Below are 11019 nucleotides of genomic sequence, written 5' to 3' on the forward strand. Positions count from 1 at the left end.
TTAGCTGTAAATATTCATTTAACCTCCTAAGGCGCCGCAGTTGTTTGATTAACCATTAAGTGGCAAAGTTGAATTTACATTCCTTTAATTTATTTATTATTTACATTCAATGTTTGCTCTTTTTCTTTTTTGCTTTCGGCTTTGATCTGTCGCTGCTCTTCTTTGACTTAGATTTTTTCTTCGATTTCTTTTCGGATTTCTTAGACTTTTTCGAGCTGGCACTTCGATGGGAGCTCTTTTTCGATTTGCTGACTTTAGTTCTCTTGGCCTTGGCAGGGGAGGAGGCGGAGCAGGAACTGGATGTGTCACTAGAACTATCGCTATCACTATCGTCCGTGGAGAGGGCCTTCTTCTCCACCCACTTCTCGGCCGTGCGCTTCTTGGGCGCGTGCTTCTGCCAGAGGTGCTGAAGCTTCGCCTCGATGCCAACTTCAACATGGTCCGTCTCCGGAGCTTGGGTCTTAGCTGGCGCTCCTTTCTCCGGCAGCTTGGGTCCGTAGATATCCTCGACTGGCACTTGAGCCATGGCCAGCTCCTTGTCGTTCCTCAGCCGCTCCTCGCGCGACTTGTAGGCTATCTTCAGTTGGTTCCCCTCGATGGGCGCGAACTTAGGAGGCGCCGGTTCCTCTTTGGGTTTCAGTTCCTCAATCGGCTTGAAGAGTGCCGCAAAGATCCCGCGCGGCGGTGAATTATTTCTCAGCACATTCAGGGATGACGCAGAGGCACCTGAAGTGGAGGGCAGACCCAAAGCTTCATTAATTGCTGCCAGTTTTTCCTGCGGCGTCGACAAAGATGTTATCGCAGGAGTAGCCACCGGCACGGGCTCCTCTTCGTCGCTGTCCTCGAAGATGCTTCTAAACAGATCCTTCTTCTCCGATATGGGCTTCTCGCGGGACTCGTCCACCGCCTGCTCCAAGGGAGTTCTAGGCACAAAACTTGGCTTGACTGTTGTGGGCTCCTCGCCCTTCTTCTGGGCAGGTTTCTCCTTCTCCGGCTCTGGCGCCACAGCATCTGGAGGCGGTAGTGGAGCTAAAGGAGGCGGAACAAGTACAGCTGGCTTGGGCTTCTCCATGTGCTTGGGTCTGATGGTTGGAGTCTGAAAATCGGCCTTGCTATTGATGGAGGTCTCCAGGTAATCGAATATTGATATCTTGGGCCTTCCTTTGAGCTCCTTTGGCGGCTCCAGCATGGATCCTCCGAATGGTTCGGCAATGTTGTAGCGCTTGCAGAGCAGCGAGGCGGGTTTCCACATGGCCTTGGTCCGCTCCATGACGACCTTTCGCTCCTCGGGCGGCTTCTGCTGCTCCTTGATCTGTTCCGCCTGGACGGTGGCCTCCGACACGAACCTGTCGTACATGAGTCCGTTCAGCGGTCGATAGATCTTGGCTGCCTGAATGAATTCCTTCTTCTCCATCTCTCGATCCCACATGGACAGCGTCACCGGCTGCATGTTGGCCAGGAACTCTGTTATCTCCGCATCTGTCTTGAGTTGTGCCTCCAAAAATTTATCGTACCGCAGCTGCTTGGCCTCGTCCGCCAGGAAGGGCTTGAAGCCACCAGATGGAGCAGCGGAGGCTGCAAATGGAGAGGTCAGTAGAGGCAATGCCAGTGCGCTTTTACTTACCCAAATCCTTGGTCTTGAGTACAGCCTTCTCCTGGATCGTTGCATTTGCTTCCTTCACCTGCTTGGCCATTGCTGTGGCTGTCGTCTGTGTCTCTGCCGCTGCCTCCGCTTGGGGAAGCACCTCGTCGACTATCAGTCCACCCTTGGTGAAGCCCTCGGACTTGGCGTTTATTAGATCCAACAGTTTGTTGCGGTCCTTGAAGGGATTGCGGCTGGGCGGCTGCTCTGGCTGCTGATCTTTCTTCTGGCTCTTCTGCTCCCCCAGCAGCTGGGCCCGCTGGTCCGGATTGAGGTCGTGCCTTCCTAGGCCTGTCCTTTTGTACTCGTTCCTCGCCTCCAGCTTCTTGGTGCGCTCCCTGTCCATGGGCTCAAAGCGAGTGCGACGCTGCAGCCAGTTCCTGGGCTTAAAGTCTCGCGGGAGATCTATGGCGTAGGGTTTTTGCAGGGCTGCTCCGGACTTGTCCTCGCTGAAGCCATCGATGACGTGGCGCTGCTGCACGTGCTGGATCTTCTTCTGCTTGGGCTTCTTGTCCGCCAGGGAGAAATCGTAGCGGGTCATGTCGTCGCGGGCGTAGATGTCGTCGTCCTCCTCTTCAAAGGCGCCCACCCCAAAGGCCTGGCCACGTATGGAGAGCTGCTTCTGCTTGGGCTGCGTCTCCAGCTGGCCAAACAGATTGATGTGCTGCATGGGAGCTGCTGGATGGGCGGAGGAGGACTTGGACAGAATGGGATCCCGACTGAGGCCGGAGTAGCTCATGCCAAAGCGATTCTCCTTGGGCGTGTAGAAGATGGGCTCATAGTCATCGGGGGCAAACGTGATGTCCTCATCCTCCTCATCGTCATCATCATCATCGCCGCCGCCTTCCTCGACAGCTGCGATCTGCTGCTGTTCCAGGCTGGGCAATCCCTCAGCTCCGTAGTGCTCGAGGAGATATTGCTCCCGCTTGTTTCTGGCGCTGGCCTGACGCTTCTCCTTCTTGGTCTGGCGTGGACCCACGCCCTGGCCAGGCTTCCAGCCCATGCTCTTGAGTATCCTCATGGCCACCTTGTCCCGCACTGGACGTAGCAGATGCTCCAGCACGGGCACACCCGGAATGGGACCCACTTGCTCGGGCTGCATTAGCTTCCTCTTGCGCTGGCCCGTGCGCTGCTCCTCCTCGCTCTCCTTGGAGAACTCCTCGCGAGTGCGTATGCCCTGTGGCGCAATGCCGAACTCCCCCAGATCCTCCTTGTCCATGAAATCCTCGGGCCGCTGTTGCATCCTCGGCGTGGCTTTCTCCGCCCGCGAACTCTTGAAAGTCTGCGGCGTCCAGCCCTCCAGGGAGCCCACAGTGTTCCAGAATCCGGCACTGAAGCCGCCCGTGAACGCGCCATGGAATCGCCGCTTTCCATTCTCATCCTTTACGATTTGGTCCTCGATGGCCAGCGGTTTCTTGGCCGGCACAACGTCTGGGAAAAGATGTTTAAAGTGTTAATTTCGATTTTATTGGTTGCAGCTATAACTTACCCTTCTCCAGCGTCGGCAGCGGTGTGCCGAAGCGGTGCAGCGATTCTACATCATCCATTTTAATTGTTCAATTTCATTTATTTGCGTGTACATTTGTTTGGGTTAGCCAACAGTGTGTGCACACCGCTGGAAAACAGAACACAGCTGAGAGGGATGCCAACCTTTTTGGCTCGGCATTAAAAATATTTGTGACTGGACTCGCAAGATATCAAGTGAAATGATATGATATAAAATGAAACTGTAACTGCAGCGCAAAATTGTAGCTGCAACAGTATCACGCTATTTATTTTAAAAATCAACTGACCAGCATTAAGAATATCTAAGAATATCAAACATATTGCAGTCACTACATTAACTCGTGACTTAAAAATAATCACTGCAGCGGATACACGCTCATCTCTAGTTTTCAAATACGTTCACACTGTAACACTGCAAATATTTTACAAACACGAATTTATTGCAATTTTAAGCTGCCTGCAACGAAATTATAGTGCAAATGGTAAGCAGGAGACGACAAACGACATGGAAAAATGAAAACATGCTGCCGGTGCAGCAATTGCAGCGGGTCTGAAGCTGAAGATCTGTGAAAGCGAAGGCAACTGGGTCTGTCTGGGCCTCCCGTCTGTATGGGTGACTAATGATGTCAACATTTTCTGTTCTGTTTTCTCCCCAAAAGTCGACGGCCATTTTTTGCTAGCTTAGACGTCAAGACTTGGACAGCGGCACACTCATTGGAACTGCTCCCAAGTAAGTAGAATACTGTTCCCACTGCAAGCGAAAAACTAATGTGCAAACCTGTTGCAAAAAACAATTCGAAACTTTCATTAGACAGCAGCATTCATAACGCTCTCACACACACACAAGTACGCACGCACCCAATCCTGGCCACCTGACACGCGCAGGCACAGGCAAGATGTCGGAGAAGAACCTCAAGGTGGGCGCCCGGGTCGAACTGACCGGCAAGGATCTGTTCGGCACGGTGGCCTACGTTGGCATGACCAGCTTTGCCGTCGGCAAGTGGGTTGGAGTCGTGCTGGACGAGCCGAAGGGCAAGAACAGCGGCTCCATCAAGGGCCAGCAGTACTTCCAGTGCGACGAGAACTGCGGCATGTTCGTGCGGCCCACGCAGCTGCGTGTGGTGGCCCCAGCGCCCGGGGACTCGGGCGGCAAGCGCAGCTCTGAGGATGTCAGCGGGGTGACGCCCACGGCCCAACCCACAAAGGCACGGCTGAGCAGCTCACGCACCTCACTCTCATCCAGTCGGCAATCATTGGTAGGCTCACGCACCCAACTCACCGCGTCCCTCAGCGAGCGGACAGGCTCGAGCAGCAGCATTGCAGCAGCCCGCAAGTCCCTGGCCCCGCAGAACAGCAAGGACAGGGAATCGTCCAGCGCTTCCCTGGCGGAGGCAGCGGCAGGTGGAAACGGCTCGCATGCCTCCTCCAAGCGGGCCTCGTTCGTGGAGACGGGCTTCCTGGAGATCCTGAAGCCGCAGTTTACGCCCTCCCAGCCGATGCGTTCGCCCTCGTTCACGACGCTGCCCAACCCGGGCGTCGCATCGACGTCGGAGGACAAAGCCGCGCTGCTGGAGTCGCAGAAGACGAGTGCGGAGCTGCAGACGCAGCTGGCCGATCTCACGGAGAAGCTGGAGACGCTCAAGCAGCGCCGCAACGAGGACAAGGAGCGAATGCGCGAGTTCGACAAGATGAAGATCCAGTTCGAGCAGCTGCAGGAGTTCCGCACCAAGATCATGGCCGCCCAGGCCTCGCTGCAGAAGGAGCTGCAGCGCGCCAAGCAGGAGACCAAGGACGCCATCGAGGCCAAGGAGCAGCATGCCCAGGAAATGGCCGAGCTCTCCGACAGCGTCGAGATGATCACCCTGGACAAGGAAATGGCAGAGGAGAAGGCAGACACTCTCCAGCTCGAGCTGGAGTCCTCCAAAGAGCGCATCGAGGAGCTGCAGGTGGATCTCGATCTGCTCCGCTCCGAGATGCAGAACAAGGCAGAGAACACCATCGGTAACATTGCCGCCGATGGCTCCACCGGCGGTGGCCTCTCCACCTACGAGTTCAAGCAGCTGGAGCAGCAGAACATTCGCCTCAAGGATACGCTGGTGCGCCTGAGGGATCTCTCGGCACACGACAAGCACGACATACAGAAGCTCAGCAAGGAGCTGGAGATGAAGCGCTCGGAGGTGGCCGAGCTGGAGCGCACCAAGGAGAAGCTGAGCGCAAAGATCGATGAACTGGAGGCCACAGTCGCCGACTTGCAGGTGATTCTTGAAGTCCTAGACATAAGAACGCGTTCTCTCTGTGTGATTCCACGTAGATTCATGGCTTTTCCTGCACCTTATTGGCTTGCCTTTGGCTCTCGCTTTACCGCTTTTGTGGCTCTGCAATTTTTCCCACTTGCTTTTTGGTTGTTTTTAAGAGAATTTTCGTGGAAAATCTAAAACGAATTTTTGTCCATTACATTTGTATCTTACTTTTCGCTGGCCCGCATAAAATATTTGCAATAATTCAAGGAGGTAAATTTTGTATACGATTTCACCCTGAACATTCCCTTCCCTCAGGCAAATTTAGTCCACGTTTCCCCCCACAATGAATGCCCCCCAAGTAATCCCTTAGAAAGTTGTATTAAAAATCATTTCGTGTATCCCCAGGAACAAGTCGATGCTGCACTTGGAGCCGAGGAGATGGTGGAACAGCTGGCGGAAAAGAAAATGGAACTGGAGGATAAAGTGAAGCTGCTGGAGGAGGAGATCAGCCAACTGGAGGCCCTGGAGGAGGTGCACGAGCAGCTGGTGGAGAGCAACCATGAGCTGGAGCTGGATCTGCGCGAGGAGCTGGACCTGGCCAATGCCGCCAAGAAGGATGTGCTCCGGGAGCGGGATGCGGCCATCGAGACCATCTACGATCGCGATCAGACCATCACCAAGTTCCGGGAGCTCGTCCAGAAGCTGAACGAACAGCTGACGGAGCTGCGCGAGCGAACGTCCAGCAATGAGGACAAGTCGCTGCAGGATCCCAGCCTCAAGCTGGCCACCGAGACCATCGACTACAAGCAAATGTTCGCCGAATCGAAGGCCTACACGCGGGCCATCGATGTCCAGCTGCGGCAGATCGAGCTCAGTCAGGCCAACGAGCATGTCCACATGCTGACGGCCTTCATGCCCGAATCGTTCATGAATCGCGGCGGCGACCACGACTCCATTCTGGTCATCCTGCTCATCTCCCGGATCGTGTTCAAGTGCGGCATTGTGGTGTCGCAGACGCGGGAGCGTTTCCCCGCCGTGGAGGCCGTCACGCGGGAGGCTGTCACCCAGGGCCATGCCGTGCAGCAGTACACCTTCAAGTGCCGCCTGATGCACTACATCCACAATCTGCAGTGCGCCCTGCACCAGATCCTGTACGGACTGAACAGCTGCCAGCCGGACACGCTGCTGCGGGCGGGCAGCTCGCTGCCGGAGATGGTGGCGCAGGAGAAGATCGTGGACGGGATTATCGAGCTGCTCAAGTCCAACCAGCTGGACGAGAACAGCACCACGGACAACATCGAGAAGTGTGTGGCGTTCTTCAATGCCATGAACTCGGTGCTGCTGGCCGGCGAGCAGCTGCTCAACGAGATCCAGATGATCCGCGACTGCGTGGCCTCGCTGGGCGCCGCCTGCGAGAGCATCCTCAATGACACGGCCATTGCCAAGGTGATCATCCAGGAGGCGGGCGCCACCAGCGACTCGATGCTGTTGATTCAGTACCTCAACGAGCAGATGGAGAGCATCAGGCAGCAGGTGAAGCTGATCAAGCGACGACTGCCCAGCGACCAGCACGTGATCAAGTGCGGCCTCTCCCAGCACAAGGTGGACGCGATGCGCGCCCTCGCCCAGAACATCAGCCGCATCATGTCAGCCATGCACCTGGCCACCCGCCAGTCCCTGGCCGCCATTGTGGCCAACATTGAGAGCGACAATGCCGCGGAGCATACGCTGCCGCAGGACAAGTACTGGTCCCTCCTGTCCGCTGCCTGCGAGCGCATCTACGAGCAGGATGATCGCGGACCCACGCACAACTTCAAGGCGCTGCTGGCGCAGGCCAACACGGATCTGCAGCACATTGCCCAGCATCTGCTGGACAAGGAGTACGAAATCATGACGGCAGCCAACACCAGCACCAGCACAAGCGGCAGCGGACAGCAGCGTCCCACTGCGGCCCAGAGCACGCCCATCATCCAGAGAGCGCAGCTCATTAAGAAGCAGCTCGAGCAGAAGAACGTGCTGTCCGCCACATTGGAGAACCGCGAGGCGGACATCAAGCAGCTGAAGCTGGCCGCCAAGATGAAGCAGAACGAGCTCAGCGAGATGCAGATACGCAAGGATCTGGCCGAGAAGAAGCTGAGCGTGCTGCAGAACGAGTACGAGCACGCGGTGGACAAGTGGAAGCAGCAGTACGAGGAGACGCGCCAGCAGCTCTCGCTGAAGGAGAAGGAGTTCGAGGAGACCATGGACCATCTGCAGAGCGACATCGATGCCCTGGAGAGCGAGAAGAGCGACCTGCGGGACAAGCTCAAGCTGAACACCAGCACCGGCAAGAATCAATCCTCCGACTCGCATTCCCAGCACTCTCTGTCCACAGCCGCCTCCGCCGGCCCGGGCAGCACAAATGTCAGCTACACCACACCCGCGGGCACCGCTCCAGCCGTGGCCGAGGAGGTGCAGCTGCTCAAGTGCGCCTTCACCAACGAGCGCAACGAGCGATTGCGCCTGCAAGCGCAGGATATGCGTGCGAAGCTCTCACAGTTTGAGCCCATCCATGTGCCGCAGCCACAGGACCAGCGCATCAATGCCCTGGACTCGGAGCTGACGAGGATGAAGCACGCCTGGGTGCTGTCGCTGCTGCAGGTGCGCTCCAATGATGCCGTCTCCGCTGGCAGCATCAACACGGTGGCCCTGCAGCGTCGCCACCAGCCGCTGCCGCCCAAGGGCGAGATCAGCTCGAAGGCCTCCCAGCTGGCCTCCGACATCCTCACGGAGTACCTGCAGAGGAAGCCCCATCGGGCAGCGCGTGGCCAGTTTGCGTCCTTTCCCACCGTCGATGTGAAGCAAGTTCTCCAGATTTGAGTCGCCAAAAGAAAAGGGAACGGATGCGGGAACGATAATGGGGCCAGGGGCAATCGGAATAGAATAGAATTGTATTTGTATTGCTAGCACAAATTTCGGTTGGGGGGTCCTAACTCAAAGCTTCAGCCCAAGCTTCGTCATTCACCCTTTTGAACGTCCCCATCCTAACGATCGCCTCAAGACTCTCTCCACTCCACTCCACACCCTGCACATGTGATGGCATCCCAAAAAGAAAGGTTTAAAAATGAAACTGCAACTGAAAGACCTTAATTCTACTCTTATTAATTTATGTTTTTTGTATAGGGATAAACCAAAAGCTATAAAGATATTAAACTTTAACTGTTTAGCATCTGTTTCTGCAAAACTAACCTCAGTCGAACTAATACCTGTATTATCTAGGGATTCCACTATGAAGGGAGCTACGAGTATCTACATATGCATGTGAAAGACACAAAAAAGAAAGAGATCAGAGATTATTTGCATAAAAGTGATCAATAAATAATTATGTATATTTCAAGTATAAATATATTTTGCTGATTGTTGTAAAAAAAATTAATGATGGACAGAGTTTTGTTGGGGAATATTGTAAACGATTCAACAAGAACAGTTATAGCATTGATGGCATTGCGAAAAATGGAATGGCAAGAGACAAAAATTAGGTTTTAGGCCTGAATGTTTAGATCACTTCCTCATACTTCCAATTTTTAATATTTAGTAATCTTTCAAAAACCGCTAACTTGTTGAAAATTTTTACCATTAGCATTTTTTGAACAATTTTAATGATTATCTTTTACTTACACTTGGAAAAAACAGAGACCTATGTGTTTGCAACAATATTTTGGGCAGCTCCATAGCGCCTAAGAAACGAGAGAGAGTTGAAAGGAAACCTTCCCCTTAAGGACCAGCTCTATAAGGTGATACAGACAAGTTCCTTCGAGCAACTACTCTGACAATATGTATCTACCAAAATGTATTCTTCCGCAACTGCACCCAGCAGAGCTGTTTCTAAAAGCTAAAAGTGAAAACCAAATTCGTGACGAGATTTGGAATCAAGAATGCCAATACAAAATAAACTTAGGCTCGATTATTTTGTCGTAGTTGAACTGCTTCCAAAAAAAGTACCCACCGCTGCTGATGCTCGACAGTTTCCCTTCCTTTCCGCATTCGAAATGATCTTCCCATTACAGCGCGTTCAAGGGAAGTTTCCCTCCATTTAATTTAATCACAGTTTTGTCAAGCTGCGTTTAACTTTCTAGATCCATCAAGAAGTCACTGAAGTGACTGTGGTGGGGCCCAAGCAACGTTTTCAATGCCACTTGGTTGCAGCAACAACAGCTGCAATGGCAAGCAACTATTACATTAGACCGACCATAAACCATGATGGCCAAAACGGGCGCCCCTTCCATCTGGCAAGGGGTTTGCTGTTGGAAATTTTCAATTGAAAATAATTTTCCGCTGCCCTGCTGCCTGACCAGACGCTAAAACTCGACACTGGCGCTTCATTTGACCCGATTCTGCTACGACTGGTGGCTGCACTTCCTATGGAACAATCTGGCAAATAGAGTCTAGATCCCATACGACTGCTTATAGGGTTCTCGAACTCAGCTTTATAGAGCAGCTTTTGATGTGTGTCGCCTTGGTTCCGGTATCCAGAGCGCGTTTACAGCCATTCTTCTCACGCCCAGCACTGGGGCCCAGCGCCTGACCTTTTTACGGTTGTTTTGTTCGTTTTTTAGGTGTGTTTTCGTTTATGGTGGCCGGTGTGGGTTTTGTAATACGGTTACAGTTCATTTTTAATTTCAGTTTTGGGTTAAAAGCCAGAGAGAGAGAGAGGCAGAGGCATTCATTGACTTCCCGCTCTGCTTGCAGCGACCGCCAAAGTGACAGATCAGATCCTGACACACATATCCAATAACTGAAGCCACTGACCATAGGGTGTTCTCCAGTTCCTGCACTCTCGTACTCGTTTCGACAACAATTGTCAGAAACACATTCGGCCCAGAAACTGCTGCCACTATGTAAGGCCCCTCCAACTGGTTGACTCATGTAGAGCGCTACAAAACAACATAATTATTGTACATATTATAAGCCAGATACGAGGTGTATATGGGAAGCATGGGCAGTACGCACACTGAAACTGCAATACCCTAAAACACATCTGAAAATACAAGTATTTATTCCAACCAAAGACAAAAGGTTTCTTGGGTTCGTTCATAAGTCTTGCAAGCACAAGTGATCTCATTGCTGAGGAACATCCATCAGTTTCTGGTTCTTTTACTAGAAAGAAAAACATATTGGAAGTTGTAAACTTTTCTCACAGCTTCAGATTGTCTGTTCTTTAAAAGTAACTCGCAAAAAACGAAACACCAACATCCTAGCATAGTCAATCAACTTCCATAAGAGTTGGAGCAAAAAAAAAGCTACAACAGAAATAATTAAAGAAAAAACTGCGATACAATGCGGAGCAAGACCGAAACCAGTTTAGGTGGAGCATGCATGGTCCCCTCCCCAAGATGGATGGATGGATGGAACGATGGATTGTTGTGTGGAGGGGCCCCGGCCCCCAACAAGAGCGAGAGTGTAAGACAATAAAGCAGCTCAAGAACACTCGATTGCAAGTGTGTGTACCAAAGAGTGGTGGAAACTGGAAACTGGAGATGCAAGAATTCCATGCGGATGCCCCACAAATGATCAAGGAAGACCCCGCCGAACCCTTCCTTCCTTCCTCATTAGTGACCATTAAGAAGCGAAACCCAAAGAGATTGATCTTCG

The 11019-nt window shown here is 52.7% G+C and overlaps 2 protein-coding genes across 2 annotated transcripts; one reads left to right on the top strand and one right to left on the bottom strand.

The window, feature by feature from the left end:
* Nucleotides 1-2: 2 nt before the first annotated feature.
* Nucleotides 3-3284, bottom strand: LOC117894980 (G patch domain-containing protein 1 homolog). Its single transcript, XM_034802320.1, has 3 exons — nt 3132-3284; nt 1625-3073; nt 3-1575 (listed from the first exon to the last, which is right to left on the bottom strand). The coding sequence occupies exons 1-3, from the start codon at nt 3187-3189 to the stop codon at nt 107-109; spliced, it is 2976 nt and encodes a 991-aa protein (XP_034658211.1). The 5' UTR covers nt 3190-3284; the 3' UTR covers nt 3-106.
* Nucleotides 3285-3496: 212 nt separating this feature from the next.
* LOC117893462 (dynactin subunit 1) lies at nt 3497-8705 on the top strand. Its single transcript, XM_034800081.1, has 4 exons — nt 3497-3630; nt 3808-3878; nt 3960-5403; nt 5794-8705. The coding sequence occupies exons 3-4, from the start codon at nt 4045-4047 to the stop codon at nt 8245-8247; spliced, it is 3813 nt and encodes a 1270-aa protein (XP_034655972.1). The 5' UTR covers nt 3497-3630; nt 3808-3878; nt 3960-4044; the 3' UTR covers nt 8248-8705.
* Nucleotides 8706-11019: the final 2314 nt, after the last annotated feature.

This window comes from Drosophila subobscura, chromosome J (assembly GCF_008121235.1).
Source record: "Drosophila subobscura isolate 14011-0131.10 chromosome J, UCBerk_Dsub_1.0, whole genome shotgun sequence".
NCBI lineage: Eukaryota > Metazoa > Arthropoda > Insecta > Diptera > Drosophilidae > Drosophila > Drosophila subobscura.

Bases quoted from the DNA above. Each gene is read 5' to 3' on its own strand.
- LOC117894980 (XM_034802320.1), bottom strand. From the start codon at position 3,189: ATGGATGATGTAGAATCGCTGCACCGCTTCGGCACACCGCTGCCGACG. The intron at 3,074-3,131 runs GTAAGTTATAGC...ATCTTTTCCCAG, and splicing joins GCTGCCGACGCTGGAGAAGG to ACGTTGTGCCGGCCAAGAAA. The intron at 1,576-1,624 runs GTAAGTAAAAGC...CTCCATTTGCAG, and splicing joins ACTCAAGACCAAGGATTTGG to CCTCCGCTGCTCCATCTGGT.
- LOC117893462 (XM_034800081.1), top strand. From the start codon at position 4,045: ATGTCGGAGAAGAACCTCAAGGTGGGCGCCCGGGTCGAACTGACCGGC. The intron at 5,404-5,793 runs GTGATTCTTGAA...GTGTATCCCCAG, and splicing joins CCACAGTCGCCGACTTGCAG to GAACAAGTCGATGCTGCACT.